Below are 23,938 nucleotides of genomic sequence, written 5' to 3'. Positions count from 1 at the left end.
GAGCTGTTGTTACCGCCAGCTTCTAAAATTCATCCCATTTTCCATGTGTCACAACTTAAAAAAGGTCGTTTCGTCCTCTACGCCTGTATCCCCGCTGCCTCACCATCTGGATGGTTTTCAGGTACCTGAAAAGTGTTGCAGCATCGTCTGAATGCAGCAGGTGCCAAACAACTTCTCATTCAGTGGTCAGGGCTACCTGTTTCGTTGGCTACTTGGGAGGATGAACTGTATCTGCGTCAACGTTTTTCCAGTGGCACCTGCTTGGGGGCAAGCAGGCTCTCATCGCCGAGGGATTGTCACAAGCACACCATCGACACAAGATGAAGATGTTACCAAGGATAAGGGAGTTTCTGATCTAGAAATTGAGGACGCCGTGCTGGAAGCTGAGGTTGGGCCGACAAAGGAAAAGCGCAACCGGAGGCCCAATGTTCGCCTGTGTGGCCCAGAGTGGAGAGCGTGAGTTGCTGCCTGGAAGATAAATAGTGTGCCGTCGCTGTGTTCTTGTAAGAAGAATTTGGTGAACAAACTCCTACCTAAATAATATTCCCTGCCGCCTCCTATCTTCTTCTGCCTTCCTCCTCTCTACCCCTTCTCCACGCTTACTGTTACATCCGCCGAGAATCTCAGATCCGACTCCGCCACCACTCCACCTTGATGCTTGCCCAGCCATAAATAGATGGAGCCCAGAAACCGCCCTTGCCATCCCGATCCACGCTGTCGTCACCAAGCGTAGCCATTGGGGAGAGCGCAGAGGGGCGCCACCATGGCCATGTGTGAGGAGGTGCCCCGACTGCACCTAGATCCCACCTCTGACTGCACCATGAAGCTGCGCGGGGTCGTCGGGGAGTTCCTAGAGAAGGCCGGGTCAGGGTCGCCGCGTTTGTTTTTGCCGTTGCTGGTGAGTGTCTCTCCCCGTGCTTCTGTTCCTTCTGAGCATCCCGGGTGGGGTTCCAGTGCTTTGGCGGGCACCTGGCATCACTGTGGCTGATGAGCGTCGTGGCCGTTGTCACCATGTCGCGTTGTCGGGAGTCCGGAAAAGCTCGCGGGTCTTGTACCGGTGAATCTTCTGCTGGTCTGCGCAGCGCGCCGCCATGGGAGCTGTGCTCCGTCGAGTTTGGGCAGCGATAGGATGATGGAGTCGTGGTAGCCGTCGGTTCGAGTATGTGCGGATCTGATTAGAAGTTCGAGTGCTATGCGATTTTTGGATCTAGACCGTTGATGTTTAGATCAGTGGGTCCGATTAGATGACTTCGTAACTCTTCGCGCAAATCAACCCTATCCGCGAGATCGAGATCGGGCGGATCTGTGTCGACCTCTGATGATTAAATCGGGGGGTTGTCGATCTGAATCTGATGGCCTGGTTCGCTCACCCCCACATTTCTTCTACGCCCGCGGTCATGTAGCCCATCATGTGGCTGGACGCTAGCCAATGAGATCACAACACGTAGCTTATAATCCGTGAAATATTATTTACTCAATATATTTGCGTTGTAGATCCATTTCAACCCGTTCCAATTGCGTTAAGTTTGTAATAATATCATCTACGTGTTAGAAGCATTATTTGTCATGACACGTTTTTGATTGATTGATTAATTATTAATTAATTGTTCATCCGATGATTATTAAAATGGTGATTTAGTTAAAACTAAGTTATAGTTTGAAGTTGCGCTTTTATAAATACATGTTAATGTGGTTAATGTCTACTCTAATGTTTTTATTATTATTATTGTTAAAACTTATTTAGTATAAACACGATATCTGTTGGTGATTCTCGTGTGTTGCGCTCGGCATCATCACGCTGTTCGCGCATGTTGTCGCGCATCGTTCCCACGTATCACGTGCTGTCCGAGCCTGATATTAAATTGTTTCGCCATATCATTCATGTTAGATAATTAATTACTTACTTAGTTGTCAGCTATTAAAATAACAATTCAATCGACTCAAATTTATAATTTAAGTTTATATTTTATAAATGCATGTTAATATGACTATAGAGAACTAAGAATTCTAATCAATACTCACTTAGCGTAAACGTGGTACATTCTCAATCGTAACCCTGATTTTAGTAGTTCTCGAGCTCACGATATCGTAACGTCACGTAGAATGTTCTTATGTAGTTTGTTCTTATGTTTGGTTGATGTTAATTTTTCTTATACACTGTTTGTTTGTATTGCTACGACTAGCGTGAGGTTGAGTCACCTGAGGATCATCCTAGTACCTGGAATCTTAAGTCCCAGACAAGTTGTTCCCTTGATCCACTTTTGTTACCCAATAATATTATTTATTATCAATATTCAATGCATACGTTAAATTTTGATGGGACCCAATAGGTCACCCTAGTCTGTTTATCCTTTTACCTTGTTTACCCCTGAATCACTTGAGTAGTTTTTGCTATTGCTTTATATGGTTTTGGGTTAATATTTCATTATATTCATGTTCCAATTATTCTGTTATGTTATTTTATGTTCATGTCAAGATCATTATATTTTAATTGGAACATGGAGCTTAACTTGAGAAACACGTGCCACCACAAGGGTGGAATGAGACGCCCTTAGCTGACTAATTAGGAAAGCAAGTGGAAGACTACCTTATCTGAAAGGGGCAAGGGCAGTAGGGGAGTTGCATGCAAGGAGGTTCTCGGGTTGATTTTGCTGCAATGGCGGTCAGACGGGGGATTCTTGCAAGTGCTCTTCCCATAAACTATAGCGGGTTTTCGGAAGCTAGTAGAACTTTGTAAATGCCTCGTAATGGATCCCTAGCCATTCACCTCGGTAGTGTCTAAGGGCCTTGCAAACCCTGGCGACATGGGATACACGACTTGTGGGTACAGGGTACAACCTCTGCAGAGTGTAAAACTGGTATACTAGCCGAGCTCACGGTCAAGAGCAGCTCAGGACTCTCGCATGATTAAATTATGGAACTTAAATTCAATTTGTCATATGCATTACATGAGATTTATTATTAATTTTGTTATATTATTTATTATGGTTTGGTATTTACTTACACTTAGTAACTGCTAATAAAATTTTGACCAACTTATAAAAGCAATGCTCAGCTTCAACCTTTATTTTGTTGATCAACCTTACACTTCACATGAACTTTCACCTTTTGTGAGTTCATGCACATTATTCTCCACAACTTGTTGAGCGATGAACATGTGTGAGCTCACCCTTGCTGTCTCATACCCCTACAGGAGAAGAACAGGTGGTTCAAGAGGAGCCACACAACGAGGAGTTCGATTCGATCTAGATGGCGTCTCCCAATTGACTTTATGGCGCCAAGGATGGACTTTAGTTCGATCTATATTTATCTTTTATTTTGTAAGACTTTCGCTATGTAATAAATACTCTGATTATATTGTGACATTTATCTCTATACACTCTGTTATTATATGTGTTGTTTTCTTTGGCGCATATATGAGATGCACCCGACTTTGTCCCTTAAATCTGGGTGTGACAAGACTGATAGATGAATTAGGAAAAAACAGTGACACCCTTAAATCAATTCACAAAATTGTGAAGATAGACAACTGTGTCGCAACACATTTTTTCCTAATTCAACAATTTACCACGACTAAGAATGGCATTAGATGGGAGTACTTTACCATAGACACTGAAGTTCAGGATAGAGACACCGAACTGAAACAACACAGTGTATAGAAGTATGGATTAATAAGACAAAGGATAGGGCTAAGGGGATTGGATCACCTTGAACATGTTAATCTTCGTGATCTGACAAGAACTGCAACACGTTGAACAGATTAAACTGGTATATAGGACATGGTTTGAACCATCAAATTTTTTGGATAAGTATACATTTTCATATAAATGTCATAATCTGACAGGAACTACAGTTTCATATAAAGGGAAACCATGAATTTTGAGTTCAGGTAGATATATTTTTAGACAAAACTCTAGACAACATACTGCATATCATATCAATGTCTGTGAAGAGAGGTGTGGTGTTCAGATTTGAGTGACTGATGTTTTAAAAAATAAAAAATCTGACAAGTGCTAAAATAGCTCATGTGGTACACTCAATATACAAAATGTTGTGCAGGACACATTGCCCACAAATATTGATTCAACTACAACTAAAACTCTATTTATTTACGGAAAGGGTGCATGGATAATAAGGCTACAGTCAATTAGTGAAAAGGAAACATATATAAAACTTAGAAAAACAAACCTGAAATTGTCAGATGAACAGCCACATGAGTAGTTCTCTATTTTGTAAACCAAGTCTGTTTGTGTTTCAGAGAGGTGTGGTGTTCAGATTTGAGCGCTCAGAGAGGTGTCTTCCATCTTATACTCGAGCATCACAAGATCTGGGCGGGGCTGGCACGTAGAATGGGAAGTACTCGAGCATCGCAAGATCCGGGCGGGGCTGGCGCATAGAGTGGGAAGAACGAGATGGCGGGGGTGGTCCTGCACTTGCGATGGGATGCGGGCCGATGGTGGTCCTGTGCGCTGGATGGCGACGAGGGGATTGGATTGTGATTCCTTCCATGGCGGCGAGGCGTGGATTGCATTTGGGCGCGAAGGATATGGGCGGGGCATCTGCGGTGCATGGGAAGAACGATTGGGCGGGGTGGTCCTGCGAGTCGTCGGCGATGGGATTCCTGCGTGCTGGATTGCTGCGAGGCGTGGATAGCGGCGAGGGGATGTGTTTCCTTCTGTGGCAGTGACGGGATTTTTCCTTCCATGGCTGAGGCATTGATCGGTGAGGGGATTGCGGTGAGGACCATGCGGATGTAGGGGTAGAGGGAGAGGGCGTGCACGGGGAAGAAGGGAGACACTAACATGTGAATCGTATGTGCCGTGAGGAGGCAGAACTGTGCGCCACGGTCTACGTTAGGTTCTTATAGAGTAGTGGAGATATGCATGGAAATTTCTCTCATTTTTGTTGTTCTTATTGAATTACATGCATGGAAGCTTATCCAGTTATTAGACGAGACGGAGGGGGAGAGAAAGAGACTTATATAGTTTACAACGGTAAAGGATTATGTAAATGAATTGTATACTTCATTCGTTTCAATTTATAATTCGTTTGACTTTTTTCCTAAGTTTGACCGACTCGTCTTATTCAAAAAATTCATATTTATTGTTAATTTTTACTGTGATATTGTCTACTATTTAATATACTCCAACTATGGCTTTGAATTTTTCATTTTTCGCAAAAATTTAAATAAGACGAGCCGGTCAAACTTGTCAAAAAAAAGTCAAACAATAAATAATAAACTACACCTATCTTGATCTCTCTTGCGTGTAAAAACTGGTAGAAGTTATTGGATAATCGGTAATGATTGCACACAACATATGACCAGTGACCTTTATGCGTCCACCTCACTAAATGAAGACCGTTCATATGGTTGTAAATCGATTGAATGTGAGCGGGTAATTTTTTGAGTCAGTGACAGTGATGGGTAATTTTGATCAACTATATCAAAATAGTAAGACCTGTTCCAATCTCGCGAGATAAACTTTAGCAGCTTTTTTAGCTACTTTTAGCCATTTGTAATCTAAACAGGAGAGCTAATGGTGGTAATTGAAGCTAAACTTTAACACTTCAATTCATATAGCTAAAGTTTAGCAGGAAGCTAAAGTTTATCCCGTGAGATTGAAACGGGGCCTAAATCTGTCCCCTTGAATTTATCAATCTAGTAAATTTGGAATTCGTGAATCTAGATCATTTTGGCTAACTCCAAATATAGTAAATTTGAAATTCGTGAATCTAGATCATTTTGGCTAACTCCAAATATAGTAAATCTGGAATTCGTGAATCTAGATCATTTGGCTAACTCCAAATCTAGTAAATTTGGAATTCGTGAATCTAGATCATTTGGCTAACTCCAAATCTAGTAAATTTGGATTTCGTGAATCTAGATCATTTGGCTAACTTTTCATATGAAGCGGAGTGTTTTTATGAACTGTATCTACGCTGCATACACTCGATTTTTAGAGGTGGCGCATTTTGTTTCTTGTGCCACCTCAATACGCATCGATTTGACCTTGATATTTAGAGTCCGTACTCAAGGAGTGAGGTGGTCACTCATCTCTAGTAGCATCTGTATCTCGGTAATACGCATCGATTTGTAGTCTACTTGTAATGTTGATTTTTAAAGCTGGGATAAAAGCCAAAAACTTAGAGATGCTATACAAACCCTTTTCTCAAGCAAACTTAACTGTTTTTTTTTCCTGAAAATATTACACAACAAACATTACAACGACAACAGTAGTTGCGTACAGCAACGACCACAGCGAACCGTGTGCATGATAGATGGACATTGGATTGGTAGTTTCATGACTTCCATCCAGAGACCCATGTCTTATTTATTTGTAAGGAAACACACACACACAAACGGTGCATCCTCTGCCTACTTCTCATGACATGAAGGGCAGCACCATCACTTGATTTACTTCATTTGCATCCGTCCAACTGATTATTTATGTTTTTTTTCTTCTTCTTTCCTGTAGGTTTGCACTTGAGACAGATGCATGCAACTGTTTCGCATGGCATCACTTGGCGGCTATCACTGCAGCAGAACCTGTGGACAGAAAATGAAACCAAGATAATGGTTCCTTAGATCAGTTAATTAAAGGTTTAAAGAGAGAGAGAGAGAGAGAGAGAGAGAGAGAGAGAGAGAGAGAGAGAGAGAGAGAGAAGACTGTGAAGTGAAGTTGTGTTCTTCATGCTTTGACAGACTTTGTTTACTACTCCGATCCTCAAGTCTGCACTACGAAATCAACAGCAAGCAAAGCCTAGCCCTAGACCGCTGGAAGTTTGGAACAGGAGTGAAGAGATGTACCTACGACGCAGCTGGCTGAGCCGTTCGCGTAGAAGGCGTGGATATCCAGCTGCCGGAAGTTGGTCTCGGGCGCGCCTCCAACTATTCTGTGCTTGATCGTGCCGCGTGCCAGAGCCAGTTCTCCTGTCCCTCCCACGACAGCCCACTCCCCCTCCGGTGGAATGACTCCCATCACCTGGAGTGTAGATCCGCTAAACCTGTTCCGGCCACAAGCAGCCATGCAGTGCTTCTTAATTAGATAGCATGCATGCATACTTGGATGCCATGCATGAACAGAATCAGAAGGAAGGCACAGCAGCTGGGAGAATGCTACCTGTCACCTTGGAACACCATGTTGAGGGAGACGAACCAGCCCACGCTGGCTAGATCAGACATGATATGCACGCCTTGCGCGTGCCCTAACACCTTTGCGCCTGGAGCAGGCGCGTCTAGTAACGTCCAGTCCTGAACGGCAGTCACGCCGAACGGACTAGCGTGCTGGGGTCTGAAAATTACCTCCTGGTTGTGGTCTGGTCCAGCACCGGCAACTTGCTTCAGATACAGGCGCCAGTTCAGCTCGTTCTCGCAGGTGTAGGGGCATGGGCATGGGTATCCCAGTGAAGCAGTAGCCAAGACCAGCAGATGCGACATGAAGAGGATGGTGGTGGTCAGGCGGGCATGGCTAGCAGGATGTGCCATTGGCAAAAGGATTTGTTGGCTCGGGAAGGAGACGACAGAGTGCAAGTGTTTAGCTTGCTGTCTTCGTGTGACTGCTGTGGGGAGGGGAAGATGGGCTGTATTTATAGCCAGAGGCCCAGGAATAAGGTTCGTCGATCGACGTGCTGCTTATACTGTTGAAGGACCACGACGATAAGGGAAGGGAGGTTCGTCAATTTCTTTCCAGTCTTGCTCTTGCAAACATGGAACGATACATCACTTCACCAACTCTGTTTTTTTTTGTTATTTGGCTAATTTTTTTTTCTTCTCTCCCTATCGTATGTATGTATATTCGTATCTCTGGTCGTTTGCCCAACGTTTTTCAAACTCAACTTGCTGTGTTTATCTCTTGATTTTATTTGGTGCAGTGGGTAGAGGTGGAGCCGTGGGATTATTGTGGACAAACTTTGGGCAAAACTCGATCGAGAACTTCGGTTAGGTCGGTTAATTTCTGCAGATCGACTAGTCCAATTTGTGCCGGTTAATTAATGGTGTACTCCGCGTGGACAACTGCTACGTAATTTAATGTAAGACAGGCATACACTGATAGTGAAAGTGTTCGGGATATAAGTTCCGTTCCACGAGACTGTAACTATAAAATATATGGTCACATTAGTTTAGGGGGCCAATGATATATTACGCTTCTTTGCCTGCTATCCATATGTTTTGTTTCCACATTGTAGTCAAGTCGTTTCATACAATTTTTCTCTTTCGAGATAACGTTTTCCAAGATAAATGGCCGTGTAGTCCTGTACTCCCTAGCACTTGAACGAAACATTTTTTACTATTTATTTTATTAAATTTGTATATAATGTTTTTTAAACAAAATGAAGACAATACTATGTATAGGCTATCTCTACAAATCAGTTTCCACGTACGGTTCTTGATTTCTGAGTTTCTTTTGACGTCTCTCTATAGATGATCTGTGTAGTAGCCAATTTCCGTGGCCATATTTAGAGTGTATTTGGTTTAGCTTTCTAAGCCAAATTCACCTCCAAAGATCTATAATCTCAACCAAACATGTACAAGTACAATAGAATAGATTCATGCAAATAATCATCTATAAATTTCTCTAGTTCAATTCAGAATCACCTTCTACCCTAAAATTTCCAGATTCTTGTCATCCATATTAGTGTCATGATGTTATAGAATCTATAGTTGATAACTGCTTCAACAAAACAAAATTTAGTTTTTTCCATAATCGTTAGCTCACAACTCATAGCCAGATCAAATTTTTAGGAATCTACAACTGAACCAAATAGACTCTTAGGACCTATTTGTTTCGGTTTTTGGCCGTTAGACTTTCCAACATGTAGTATAAAATAGAGGATGCGGAACTGTAGATGACACTGTTTGTTGCTATTTGCATAGTGTAGTTTGAAATAGGGAATGCGATAAGGAATGGGATAAGGGATCTGCTGGAGATAGCCTTAGAATCGACTTTAGGTAGCTAAAATTTTCGCTCTCAGTCAGTTCCTGTGAAAATCGTTTATGTAAAAATCAATCAATTCAACATAGACGTAGAATCCGCCGAGTCGTTACGACGAGAGGAGTATGTCGCATTCTAAATCTTAAATCGTGCAAATTTCTTTATTTTTTTATATATAAGCTCCGTAATATATAGATTCTCGTGACAGTTATATTATCTAGAAATATGGTTCTTAGAAAATCACTTCGGCCTCGTTTGGGAACACGACAACCGGCCGGTTTCCACGAGTCGAGCGGCCCACGGGCACAAAATACACATGCTTTCCGTCTGCGTGTTTGGGGGACATGTGTATGGGTTTGTCGACCCGGTGTAGGACCGGTTTCGACAGGGGTTCGCTTCCACTCCTCATACGATCGGTTTTGTGTGCCTCGCACCTCCCTCTCGTCGTCGTCTGTGGGCTGCACCCGCCGTCGCCCTCACCCAAACGTTATGCTTCAAACCTGTTTATTCTGCTTTTGTTCACCCAAACGGACACAAGGAATCTTTGCCCTACGGGGCTACAACAAACGTGGATAGGCATGGCAAGTATTGGCTGAGGGGTGGTGGCTAACAAGGGTGACGCGTTACCTAGCTTCCCAAACGAGGCCTTCAGGGATAAAAACATGTCCCAAACGGGCCTTAATTGGCCGCTCCGTTCTAGTCAATAAGAAGATAAGAGCAACCTTGCGGCACGTAGGTCATCAATCGATTCACAGGGGGAAAAAGAGAAAGCATTCGTTAATAGTAATTCTCTGAGCATATCCTCTTCTACTAGTCAAAGTTTTACCATTCAGACTTGTGGATATATATATATATATATATATATATATATATATATATATATATATATATATATATATATATATATATATATATATATATATATATATATATATATATATATATATATATATATATATATATATAAATGAATTTACAACGTTCTGACCAAAGAGTTAATCGTTAGTGTACGTAACATATGAATTTGCATGCCAGGATTTTTATGATGATCATATACCCTTTCCGTTCCAAAATATAATTTGTTTTAGACTAATCATATATTCATTAAATAGCATATGAATATAGTTTCTATGCATATATATATATATATATATATATATATATATATATATATATATATATATATATATATATATATATATATATATATATATATATATATATATATATATATATATATATATAGTTTATCTATTAAGAGCTCTGCGCTCTATATAACTGTGGAGAGCCCTAGTCATCAAATCTGCAAACCCACGTCCGATCACTTTTTATGCAAGCGAACTGATTTAGCGTAAACAGAAACCCATTTTAGCGTAAACAGAGTAACAGTCGTGAGCCCTCGTTCCAGAAATAGCGGCTTAGGCCCACTTTCCACGTGGTCAACCATATCTTCCTTAGTCAACACATATTTACGCTATTCCATTCTTCCGTTTATACACAATAGCGATTTAGCGTAAATGTTTACGCTATTTTTTGCATTCATTTACGGTCTATAAAGTTTGTTCCTGCATGCCCGGAGATATTGTCGGACACGTGATAACAACCCGAGAGAATTTATCTCGTTTTGTTGAAACAGTTTAGTATTTACTAAAATATATGTACCGAGTTACGCAATTCTGTATACATATTTACGCCTCGTGTTTACGTGCCTGCCATGCGATATTTTCGGGATGCTTCAGTTATGGTTCGCGATTTTATCGCGTATACCGTTTTACGCTAAAATACACACGCGTTTACGTTGTGTTGGATTATGATTTACGTTGTGGTTCGACCAGACCAGTAAACCGCCGAACAAACCTGCGGGCTGCCCGGTTCTCCTCGTGTACAATGTTTACACTATTTTTTGCATTCATTTACGGTCTATAAAGTTTGTCCCTGCATGCCCGGAGATATTGTCGGACACATGATAACAACCTGAGAGAATTTATCTCGTTTTGTTGAAACAGTTTAGTATTTACAAAAATATATGTACCCAGTTACGCAATTCTATATACATATTTACGCCTCCCGTTTACGTGCCTGCCATGCGATATTTTCGGGATGCTTCAGTTATGGTTCGCGATTTTATCGCGTATACCGTTTTACGCTAAAATACACACGTGTTTACGTTGTGTTGGATTATGATTTACGTTGTGGTTCGACCAGACCAGTAAACCGCCGAACAAACCTGCGGGCTGCATATTTCCGTCTAATTGGCTGGGGCTTCCCGATACTAATGGAAGCCCTGGGCTTCCATTAGTTCGTCCCTATATATATATATATATATATATATATATATATATATATATATATATATATATATATATATATATATATATATATATATATATATATATATAATTGAATAAATGTGGACAGAAAAAAGCGGGCTACAAAGAACTATATTTTGGAGTGGAGGGATTAAAAAAAAGGTTCGGTTAAAGTGATCAACTAAAGATTAGGTACCATAATCCGGTGATTGGTGTTGATATAAGGGATGCCCTTGACTTGGAAGATTAGGTACGACAAAATCATAGAGATTGAATGCCACTGCAGTCTTCTTCTTGCATGAGGCAGTCTCCAACGGATATCTTATTATATCGTACCATCTGTTACATCTTTTATTTTAAACTACATTCTATAAACAGTGTGATCTACAGTACAAATACCATATTTACACGATCTGCTGCGGACTTTTTTAGAGAACGTCACTTATATATAAATATGTAATGACTTGGAGCCAGTGACGGACCTAGTGTTTGATTGTAGCCTAGGCAAATTTTATTGAGCTAATTAAAAAGTCTAATTTGAAGTATGTTCTACAATAAAAATCTATGGATATAGTGGCTTTGGAGCCAGAGCAGGCGCCCAAGGTTGCCGGTCCGCCACTGCTTGGAGCTAGAGATGGCAATGGGTCCAATCTCTTTGTCGAATTATTTCATTAAGGTATAGGGATGGAGAAGTTTTTTCTCCCACGAGGATGCAAAATAGAAAAATTCTCCCTTGACGGTTAAACGAAAACGGGATGGACAAGCATTCTCCGCCTCGATTTCCCGCGGTGACCCATTAAATTTGCATGTAACAATAGTTTCATGTAATAGCTAATGATAAAAATAAATAATTACTTTATCAAGAGACCACTCATCATACAAATGTGTTCATTTTGACGTACACATAATGATTTATTACATCTGATAATGTGTATAAGTGACAGTTTTTACATTAATAACAAAAGACATATGTCCTAATCTGTACTATACTTAAAGCACCAGTTTCAACGGTCGTTCTGTGTCATGTTTCTACAAAAATATCCCTATTCTTCTTACAATCAACCCGTCGAACATCTCACACGCCTGCATTACTGTTTTACAAAAACACCCCTCCATCCCCGCCAACCCACACGCCATTCCCGCCGACCCCACAGCCTGACCCCGCATCCGCCATCCCCACCGACCCCGCAGCCCGACCCCGCAACCGCCATCCCCGTCCCTGAACGCCGACACCCGTCCCTGAAAGTCGCCTAGAGGGGGGGGTGAATAGGGCGAAACTGAAATTTACAAAGTTAATCACAACTACAAGCCGGGTTAGCGTTAGAAATATAATCAAGTCCGCGAGAGAAGGTGAAAAACAAATCGCAAGCAAATAAGAAGTGTGACACGCGGATTTGTTTTACCGAGGTTCGGTTCTCGCAAACCTACTCCTCGTTGAGGAGGCCACAAAGGCCGGGTCTTTTTCAACCCCTTCCCTCTCTCAAACGGTCCCTTGGACCGAGTGAGCTTCTTCTTCTCAATCAAACGGGAACAAAACTTCCCCGCAAGGGCCACCACACAATTGGTGCCTCTTGCCTTAGTTACAATTGAGTTGATCGCAAGAAAGAATCAAAGAAGAAAGCAATCCAAGCGCAAGAGCTCGAAAGAACACAAGCAAATCTCTCTCACTAATCACTAGGGCTTTGTGTGGAATTTGGAGAGGATTTGATCACTTGGGTGTGTCTAGAATTGAATGCTAGAGCTCTTGTAAGTAGTTGAAGTAGGAAAACTTGGATGACTTGAATGTGGGGTGGTTGGGGGTATTTATAGCCCCAACCACCAAACTAGTCGTTTGGTGGTGGTTGACTGTCGTATGGTGCACCGGACAGTCCGGTGCACACCGGACATGTCCGGTGCGCCAGCCACGTCACCAGACCGTTGGGATTCGACCGTTGGAGCTTCTGACTTCTGGGCCCGCCTGGCTGTCCGGTGTACACCGGACAAGTACTGTAGATTGTCCGGTGCACAGTCGCGCGCGTGCCTGACTTCTGCGCGCTTCTGGCGCGCAATAAATGCGCCTGCAGGTGACCGTTGGCGCGAAGTAGCCGTTGCTCCGCTGGCTCACCGGACAGTCCGGTGCACACCGGACAGTCCGATGAATTATAGCGGAGCGAATTCCCGAGGCTGGCGAGTTCCAGAGCCGCTCTTTCTTGGGGCACCGGAAACTGTCCGGTGTACACCGGACAGTCCGGTGAATTATAGCGGAGCGCCTCTGGATTTTCCCGAATGTGAGGAGTTCAGCGTGAAGTCCCCTGGTGCACCGGACACTGTCCGGTGGCACACCGGACAGTCCGGTGTGCCAGACCAGGGCTGCCTTCGGTTATCTCTTTGCTCCTTTGTTGAATCCAATTCTAGGTCTTTTTATTGGCTAAGTTGTGAACCTTTGCCACCTGTATAACTTATACACTGGAGCAAACTAGTTAGTCCAATTATTTGTGTTGGGTAATTCAACCACCAAAATCAATTAGGAAATAGGTGTAAGCCTAATTCCCTTTCAATCTCCCCCTTTTTGGTGATTGATGCCAACACAAACCAAAGCAAGTATAGAAGTGCATAATTGAACTAGCTTGCAAGATGTAAGTGCAAAAGTTGCTTTGAATTGAGCCAATATACATACTTATAAGATATGTATGGATTGTTTCTTCATTTTTAACATTTTGGACCACGCTTGCACCACATGTTGTGTTTTTGCAAATTCTTTTGTAAATCCTCTTCAAAGTTCTTATGCAAATAGTCAAAGGTAAATGAATAAGATTTTGCGAAGCATTTTCAAGATTTGAAATTTTCTCCCCCTGTTTCAAATGCTTTTCCTTTGACTAAACAAAACTCCCCCTAAATGAAATTCTCCTCTTAGTGTTCAAGAGGGTTAGTCCAATTATTTGTGTTGGGTAATTCAACCACCAAAATCAATTAGGAAATAGGTGTAAGCCTAATTCCCTTTCAATCTCCCCCTTTTTGGTGATTGATGCCAACACAAACCAAAGCAAGTATAGAAGTGCATAATTGAACTAGCTTGCAAGATGTAAGTGCAAAAGTTTCTTTGAATTGAGCCAATATACATACTTATAAGATATGTATGGATTGTTTCTTCATTTTTAACATTTTGGACCACGCTTGCACCACATGTTTTGTTTTTGCAAATTCTTTTGTAAATCCTCTTCAAAGTTCTTATGCAAATAGTCAAAGGTAAATGAATAAGATTTTGCGAAGCATTTTCAAGATTTGAAATTTTCTCCCCCTGTTTCAAATGCTTTTCCTTTGACTAAACAAAACCCCCCTTAAATGAAATTCTCCTCTTAGTGTTCAAGAGGGTTTTGATATATCAATTTTGAAATACTACTTTTCTCCCCCTTTTGAACACAATAAGATACCAATTTTTAAATATATCAATTGAGAATCATACCATTTGAAAAAACTTTTTTAAAAATTAGGTGGTGGTGCGGTCCTTTTGCTTTGGGCTAATACTCTCTCCCCCTTTGGCATGAATCGCCAAAAACGGAGTCATTAGAGCCCTTAGAAATACTCTCTCCCCCTTTGGTCATAAATAAATGAGTGAAGATTATACCAAAGACGGAGTCCTTTTCTCCCCCAAAGATGGAGAGTTGCTCGGAGTGACGGCGAAGGATGAGTTACGGAGTGGAAGCCTTTGTCTTCGCCGAAGACTCCAATTTCCTTTCAATATACCTATGACTTGATTTGAAATTCACTTGAAAACACATTAGTCATAGCACATGAAAGATATATGATCAAAGGTATATGAATGAGCTATGTGTGCAAATCAACAAAAGAAGTTCCTAGAATCAAGAATATTTAGCTCATGCCTAAGTTTGTTAAAAGTTTGTTCATCGAGTGGCTTGGTAAAGATATCGGCTAATTGATCTTTAGTGTTAATATAAGAAATTTCGATATCTCCCTTTTGTTGGTGATCCCTTAAAAAGTGATACCGAATGGCTATGTGTTTAGTGCGGCTATGCTCAACGGGATTGTCCGCCATGCGGATTGCACTCTCATTATCACATAGAAGAGGAACTTTGGTTAATTTGTAACCGTAGTCCCTAAGGGTTTGCCTCATCCAAAGTAGTTGCGTGCAACAATGGCCTGCGGCAATGTACTCGGCTTCGGCGGTAGAAAGAGCGACCGAATTTTGCTTCTTTGAAGCCCAAGACACCAAGGATCTTCCCAAGAACTGGCAAGTCCCCGATGTGCTCTTTCTATTAATTTTACACCCCGCCCAATCGGCATCGGAATAACCAATTAAATCAAATATGGATCCCCTAGGATACCAAAGCCCAAGCTTAGGAGTATAAACTAGATATCTCAAGATTCGTTTTACGGCCTTAAGGTGAGCTTCCTTAGGGTCGGCTTGGAATCTTGCACACATGCATACGGAAAGCATAATATCCGGTCGAGATGCACATAAATAGAGTAAAGAGCCTATCATCGACCGGTATACCTTTTGATCCACGGACTTACCTTCCGTGTCGAGGTCGAGATGCCCATTGGTTCCCATGGGTGTCTTGATGGGTTTGGCATCCTTCATCCCAAACTTGTTTAGAATATCTTGAGTGTACTTCGTTTGGCTTAAGAAGGTGCCCTCTTGGAGTTGCTTCACTTGAAATCCTAAGAAATACTTCAACTCCCCCATCATAGACATCTCGAACTTTTGTGTCATGATCCTACTAAACTCTTCACATGTAGACTCGTTAGTAGACCCAAATATAATATCATCAACATAAATTTGGCATACAGACAAGTCATTTTCAAGAGTTTTAGTGAATAAAGTAGGATCGGCCTTGCCGACTTTGAATCCATTAGTGATAAGAAAGTCTCTAAGGCATTCATACCATGCTCTTGGGGCTTGCTTAAGCCCATAAAGCGCCTTAGAGAGTTTATACACATAGTTAGGGTACTCACTATCTTCAAAGCCGGGAGGTTGCTCAACATAGACCTCTTCCTTGATTGGTCCATTGAGGAAGGCACTTTTCACGTCCATTTGGTAAAGCTTAAAGCCATGGTAAGTAGCATAGGCCAATAATATACGAATTGACTCAAGCCTAGCTACGGGTGCATAGGTTTCACCGAAATCCAAACCTTCGACTTGGGAGTATCCCTTGGCCACAAGTCGAGCTTTGTTCCTTGTCACCACACCATGCTCGTCTTGCTTGTTGCGGAAAACCCATTTGGTTCCTACAACATTTTGATTAGGACGTGGAACTAAATGCCATACCTCATTCCTAGTGAAGTTGTTGAGCTCCTCTTGCATCGCCACCACCCAATCCGAATCTTGAAGTGCTTCCTCTACCCTGTGTGGCTCAATAGAGGAAACAAAAGAGTAATGCTCACAAAAATGTGCAACACGAGATCTAGTGGTTACCCCCTTATGAATGTCGCCGAGGATGGTGTCGACGGGGTGATCTCGTTGGATTGCTTGGTGGACTCTTGGGTGTGGCGGCCTTTGTTCTTCATCCTCCTTGTCTTGATCATTTGCATCTCCCCCTTGATCATTGCCGTCATCTTGAGGTAGCTCATTTGCTTGATCTTCTACTTCATCAACTTGAGCCTCAACCTCATTTTGAGTTGGTGGAGATGCTTGCGTGGAGGAGGATGGTTGATCTTGTGCTTTTGGAGACTCTTCGGATTCCTTAGGACACACATCCCCAATGGACATGTTCCTTAGCGCGATGCACAGAGCCTCTTCAACACCTATCTCATCAAGATCAACTTGCTCTACTTGAGAGCCATTAGTCTCATCAAACACAATGTCACAAGAAACTTCAACTTGTCCAGTGGACTTGTTAAAGACTCTATATGCCCTTGTGTTTGAATCATATCCTAGTAAAAAGCCTTCTACAGTCTTAGGAGCAAATTTAGATTTTCTTCCTCTTTTAACAAGTATAAAGCATTTGCTACCAAAGACTCTAAAGTATGAAATGTTGGGCTTTTTACCGGTTAGGAGTTCGTATGATGTCTTCTTGAGGATTCGGTGTAGATATAACCGGTTGATGGCGTAGCAGGCGGTGTTGACCACTTCGGCCCAAAACCGATCCGGAGTCTTGTATTCATCAAGCATGGTTCTTGCCATGTCCAATAGAGTTCTATTCTTCCTCTCCACTACACCATTTTGTTGTGGGTGTAGGGAGAAGAGAACTCATGCTTGATGCCCTCCTCCTCAAGGAAGCCTTCAATTTGAGAGTTCTTGAACTCCGTCCCATTGTCGCTTCTAATTTTCTTGATCCTTAAGCCGAACTCGTTTTGAGCCCGTCTCAAGAATCCCTTTAATGTCTCTTGGGTATGAGATTTTTCCTGCAAAAAGAATACCCAAGTGAAGCGAGAATAATCATCCACAATAACTAGACAGTACTTACTCCCGTCGATGCTTATGTAAGCTATCGGGCCAAATAGATCCATGTGTAGGAGTTCCAGTGACCTGTCGGTCGTCATGTTGTTCTTGTGTGGATGATAGGTTCCAACTTGCTTTCCTGCTTGGCATGCGCTACAAATCCTGTCTTTCTCAAAATGAACATTTGTTAATCCTAAAATGTGCTCTCCCTTTAGAAGTTTATGAAGATTCTTCATCCCAACATGGGCTAGTCGGCGGTGCCAGAGCCAACCCATGTTAGTCTTAGCAATTAAGCAAGTGTCGAGTTCAGCTCTATCAAAATCTACTAAGTATAGCTGACCCTCTAACACTCCCTTAAATGCTACTGAATCATCACTTCTTCTAAAGACAGTGACACCTATATCAGTAAATAGACAGTTGTAGCCCATTTGACATAATTGAGATACGGAAAGCAAATTGTAATCCAAAGAATCTACAAGAAAAACATTGGAAATGGAATGGTCAGGTGATATAGCAATTTTACCCAAACCTTTGACCAAACCTTGATTTCCATCCCCGAATGTGATAGCTCTTTGGGGATCTTGGTTTTTCTCATAGGAGGAGAACATTTTCTTCTCCCCTGTCATGTGGTTTGTGCACCCGCTGTCGATGATCCAACTTGAGCCCCCGGATGCATAAACCTACAAAACAAGTTTAGTTCTTGACTTTAGGTACCCAAATGGTTTTGGGTCCTTTGGCATTAGACACAAGAACTTTGGGTACCCAAACACAAGTTTTTGATCCCTTGTGTTTGCCCCCAACATATTTGGCAACTACTTTGCCGGATTTGTTAGTCAAAACATAAGATGCATCAAAAGTTTTAAATGAAATGTTATGATCATTTTATGCACTAGGAGTTTTCTTCTTAGGCAACTTAGCACGGGTTGGTTGCCTAGAACTAGATGTCTCACCCTTATACATAAAAGCATGGTTAGGGCCAGAGTGAGACTTCCTAGAATGAATTCTCCTAATTTTGCTCTCAGGGTAGCCGGCAGGGTACAAAATGTAACCCTCGTTATCCTGAGGCATGGGAGCCTTGCCCTTAACAAAATTAGATAACTTCTTAGGAGGGGCATTAATTTTGACATTGCCTCCCTGTTGGAAGCCAATGCCATCCTTAATGCCAGGGCGTCTCCCTCTATAGAGAATGCTTCTAGCAAATTTAAATTTTTCATTTTCTAAGTCATGCTCGGCAATTTTAGCATCTAATTTTGCTATATGATCATTTTGTTGTTTAATTAAAGCCATGTGATCATGAATAGCATTAATATCAACATCTCTACATCTAGTACAAATAGAAGTGTGCTCAACGGTAGATGTAGAGGATTTGCAAGATTTTAATTCTACAACCTTAGCATGTAATATATCATTTCTACTTCTAAGGTCGGAAATAGTAGCATTGCAAACATCAAAATCTTTAGCCTTAGCAATCAATTTTTCATTTTCATTTCTAAGGCTAGCAAGAGGCATATTCAATTCTTCAATCTTAGCGAGCAAATCATCATTATTATTTCTAAGATTGGGAATTGAATCATTACAAGTAATAGAATCAACCCTAGCTAACAAATTAGCATTTGCATTTCTAAGGTTGTCTATAGTCTCATGGCAAGTGCTTAGCTCACTAGATAATTTTTCACATTTTTCAACTTCTAGAGAATAAGCATTTTTAACTTTAACATGCTTCTTTTTTTCCTTGATTAGGAAGTCTTCTTGGGAGTCCAAGAGGTCATCCTTCTCATGGATGGCACTAATTAATTCATTTAGTTTCTCTTTTTGTTGCATGTTTAAGTTGGCAAAAAGAGTGTGCACGTTATCTTCCTCATCACTAGCATTTTCATCACTAGAGGATTCATATCTAGTGGAGGATTTAGATTTAACCTTCTTCTTTTTGCCGTCCTTTGCCATGAGGCACTTGTGGCCGACGTTGGGGAAGAGAAGTCCCTTGGTGACGGCAATGTTGGCGGCGTCCTCGTCATCGGAGGAGTCGCTAGAGCTTTCGTCGGAGTCCCACTCACGACAAACATGGGCATCGCCGCCCTTCTTCTTGTAGTACCTCTTCTTCTCCTTTCTTCTCCCCTTCTTGTCGTCACCCCTGTCACTGTCACTAGAAATAGGACATTTAGCTATAAAGTGACCGGGCTTACCACATTTGTAGCAAACTTTCTTGGAGCGGGGCTTGTAATCTTTCCCCCTCCTTTGCTTAAGGATTTGGCGGAAGCTCTTGATGACGAGCGCCATTTCCTCATTGTCGAGCTTGGAGGCGTCGATTGGTTGTCTACTTGGTGTAGATTCCTCCTTCTTCTACTCTGTCGCCTTGAATGCAACCGGTTGAGCTTCGGACGTGGAGGGACCGTCAAGCTCGTTGATCTTCCGTGAGCCCTTGATCATAAATTCAAAGCTCACAAAATTCCCGATTACTTCCTCGGGAGTCATTAGTGTATATCTTGGATTACCACGAATTAATTGCACTTGAGTAGGGTTAAGGAAAATAAGAGATCTTAGAATAACCTTAACCACCTCGTGGTCATCCCACTTTTTGCTCCCGAGGTTGCGCACTTGATTCACCAAGGTCTTGAGCCGGTTGTACATATCTTGTGGCTCCTCCCCTTGGCGAAGACAGAAGCGACCGAGCTCCCCCTCGATCGTTTCCCGTTTGGTGATCTTGGTGAGTTCATCACCCTCGTGCGCCGTTTTGAGCACGTCCCAAACTTCCTTGGCGCTTTTTTACTCCTTGCACCTTGTTGTACTCCTCCCTACTTAGAGAGGCGAGGAGTATGGTTGTGGCTTGGGAGTTGAAGTGCTCGATTTGGGACACCTCGTCCTCATCATAATCCTCATCCCCTACAGATGGTACCTGTGCTCCAAACTCAACAACATTCCATATACTTTTGTGGAGTGAGGTTAGATGAAATTTCATTAAATCACTCCACCTAGCATAATCTTCACCGTCAAAGGTTGGCGGTTTGCCTAATGGAACCGAAAGTAATGGAGTATGTCTAGAAGTACGAGGATAATGTAAGGGGATCTTACTAAACTTCTTGCGCTCATGGCGCTTAGAAGTTATGGAGGGCGCGTCGGAGCCGGAGGTAGAAGGTGATGAAGTGTCGGTCTCGTAGTAGACCACCTTCCTCATCTTCTTTATTTTGTCGCCACTCCGGTGCGATTTATGAGAAGAAGTCTTCTTCTCCTTCTTCTTCTCCTTCTTTTTCTCCTTGTTGCGGGACTCTCCCGATAGAGCTTTCTCGTTGCTTGTAGTGGGCTTTTCGCCGGTCTCCATCTCCCTCTTGGCGAGTTCTCCCGACATCACTTCGAGCGGTTAGACTCTAATGAAGCACCGGGTTCTGATACCAATTGAAAGTCGCCTAGAGGGGGGGGGGTGAATAGGGCGAAACTGAAATTTACAAAGTTAATCACAACTACAAGCCGAGTTAGCGTTAGAAATATAATCGAGTCCGCGAGAGTGGGTGAAAAACAAATCCAAGCAAATAAGAAGTGTGACACGCGGATTTGTTTTACCGAGGTTCGGTTCTCGCAAACCTACTCCCCGTTGAGGAGGCCACAAAGGCCGGGTCTTTTTCAACCCCTTCCCTCTCTCAAACGGTCCCTCGGACCGAGTGAGCTTCTTCTTCTTAATCAAACGGGAACAAAACTTCCCCGCAAGGGCCACCACACAATTGGTGCCTCTTGCCTTGGTTACAATTGAGTTGATCGCAAGAAAGAATCAAAGAAGAAAGCAATCCAAGCGCAAGAGCTCGAAAGAACACAAGCAAATCTCTCTCACTAATCACTAGGGCTTTGTGTGGAATTTGGAGAGGATTTGATCACTTGGGTGTGTCTAGAATTGAATGCTAGAGCTCTTGTAAGTAGTTGAAGTAGGAAAACTTGGATGACTTGAATGTGGGGTGGTTGGGGGTATTTATAGCCCCAACCACCAAACTAGCTGTTTGGTGGTGGCTGACTGTCGTATGGTGCACCGGACAGTCCGGTGCACACCGGACATGTCCGGTGCGCCAGCCACGTCACCAGGTCGTTGGGATTCGACCGTTGGAGCTTCTGACTTCTGGGCCCGCCTGGCTGTCCGGTGTACACCGGACAAGTACTGTAGATTGTCCGGTGCACAGTCGCGCGCGTGCCTGACTTCTGCGCGCTTCTGGCGCGCAATAAATGCGCCTGCAGGTGACCGTTGGCGCGAAGTAGCCGTTGCTCCGCTGGCTCACCGGACAGTCCGGTGCACACCGGACAGTCCGATGAATTATAGCGGAGCGAATTCCCGAGGCTGGCGAGTTCCAGAGCCGCTCTTTCTTGGGGCACCGGACACTGTCCGGTATACACCGGACAGTCCGGTGAATTATAGCGGAGCGCCTCTGGATTTTCCCGAAGGTGAGGAGTTCAGCGTGAAGTCCCCTGGTGCACCGGACACTGTCCGGTGGCACACCGGACAGTCCGGTGTGCCAGACCAGGGCTGCCTTCGGTTATCCCTTTGCTCCTTTGTTGAATCCAATTCTTGGTCTTTTTATTAGCTAAGTTGTGAACCTTTGGCACCTGTATAACTTATACACTGGAGCAAACTAGTTAGTCCAATTATTTGTGTTGGGTAATTCAACCACCAAAATCAATTAGGAAATAGGTGTAAGCCTAATTCCCTTTCAGTCCCCAAGAGTCGAAGCCCCATCCCCGAGCGTCGACGAGCCCCGAGCCTCGACCTCGCGGCCGCACCCAGAAATCTGCCGCGCCCAGAAATCCGCCGCGCCTCGACCTCGCGGTCGCGCCATCCCCATCCCCATCCCTGAGCACCAACGCCCCATCCCCGAGCTCGACCACGACCGCGATAGAAATCTGCACCCGTCGTTGCACAAGCCGGTACTGGGCGCGGCACAATCCGTCGCGCGCGCCATTCCCGGAAACCACCGCCGAACCCGCGCGTGCATCCCCGGAACCGCCGTCGACCCCGACATCCGCACGTCCCCCTCGATCCGCACCCGCTCGCGCCATTCCCCGCTGAACAACCTCCGTGCATGCCTCTGTGCACCAGTTGGTCTGAGATGCAACCCTTGTGTGGCCGGACTCCCAACAACCTCTATGCATGCTGCTGGTCACCCCGACCCAACCACCCTCCGGATCTCCCCCTCTCCGATATAAAGGTTTTCATCTCCCACCCATCCTCTTCCTATTTGGTTGTTCTTCAAGGAATTACTAAATTTGGGTGCTTATAAGGTGCTTGCGGAAATTCCCTGTAGCTTTGCGACGGAACTGCTCGAGATAAGGTCCAAAGAGTCATCCCTCCATGTGCTGCTTATTGCTGGGAACCCAGGTGTCAGTGAACTGGGCGTCCGGTGACTTCCGTCGGACATGGGAAGAAGGCAGCGGAAAAGAAGAACAGAGGAACATGAAATGGGGAATAATGAGTCTGGTAAATTCTTCTCCCCTTCTCTATCAATGACTCTAGTATTTATATTTCCATTACACGGCCCATGGCCACAGCCCACGGCTATTCCTTACTGGACCCATTCAGCTCCAGACACACGCTGATTCGGCCTTCTATCACGCTGGCCCAGCCTCTGAACGACGTCTTCTTCTTGACTCAGCCCCTCACTGTCCTTGTCTTGCATCTTCATGGTTGAGGTCCTGATATTGTCCTCCCCTTGAATCGCCGCTTGTCCCCAAGCGGCTGCTTCTGGAAATCGGCCCCGTAAAGCCTCTTCATCCTCCCATGTGGCTAATGCTGCATCATTATTGGACCATTTGATCAGCACTTGTTGAACAGATTTACCTCCCCTGACCACCACCCTGTGATCAATTGCCTGCAATGGCACCTGAAGATGTTCCAAATCATTTGGTAAAACTGCACCGACAGGTCGATCACCCACTGAACGCTTGAGTTGGGAGACACGAACCATTGGGTGAATAGTTGAAGTAGATGGTAACTATAGCTTGTAAGCTACTTTGCCGACACGCTGAAGCGCCATGTATGGATCGAAGAACTTGAAACTTAGCTTGTGATTAGCATGACGAGCCACTAATGATTGCACATATGGTTGTAGCTTGAGATATACCATGTCGCCTTCTTTAAATTCTCTTTCTGTACGTCCTTTGTTGGCTTGTGCTTTCATCCGTTGTTGAGCCCTCAACATATTCTGCCGGATAAGCTTGACCATCAACTCCCGTTGTTGCAACCAAGTCTGAAGATCCAACTGAGTTGATGCATCTGATATCTCCAGGCCTTGATGCCTAGGGAAACATCCATACAATACCTCAAATGGGGTTCTCCCAAGCGAAGA

The 23,938-nt window shown here is 43.4% G+C and overlaps 2 protein-coding genes across 2 annotated transcripts; one reads left to right on the top strand and one right to left on the bottom strand.

Annotated features, from left to right (window-relative positions):
* The first annotated feature begins 595 nt into the window (after positions 1 to 595).
* On the top strand, positions 596 to 3,379 carry LOC100278895 (uncharacterized). The gene is made up of 2 exons (NM_001152023.2): positions 596 to 898; positions 3,194 to 3,379. The coding sequence occupies exons 1-2, from the start codon at positions 764 to 766 to the stop codon at positions 3,338 to 3,340; spliced, it is 282 nt and encodes a 93-aa protein (NP_001145495.2). The 5' UTR covers positions 596 to 763; the 3' UTR covers positions 3,341 to 3,379.
* Positions 3,380 to 6,179: 2,800 nt separating this feature from the next.
* LOC100284152 (jasmonate-induced protein) lies at positions 6,180 to 7,563 on the bottom strand. Its single transcript, NM_001397562.1, has 3 exons — positions 7,122 to 7,563; positions 6,809 to 7,005; positions 6,180 to 6,547 (listed from the first exon to the last, which is right to left on the bottom strand). Exons 1-3 carry the CDS (start codon positions 7,484 to 7,486, stop codon positions 6,519 to 6,521), a joined length of 591 nt encoding a protein of 196 aa, NP_001384491.1. The 5' UTR covers positions 7,487 to 7,563; the 3' UTR covers positions 6,180 to 6,518.
* Between the last annotated feature and the right edge of the window lie 16,375 nt (positions 7,564 to 23,938).

This window comes from Zea mays, chromosome 1 (genome assembly GCF_902167145.1).
Source record: "Zea mays cultivar B73 chromosome 1, Zm-B73-REFERENCE-NAM-5.0, whole genome shotgun sequence".
In the NCBI taxonomy this organism is placed as follows: Eukaryota; Viridiplantae; Streptophyta; class Magnoliopsida; order Poales; family Poaceae; genus Zea; species Zea mays.
Note: the sequence above shows the minus strand (reverse complement) of the source record. Positions and strands in the feature narration are given on the sequence as shown.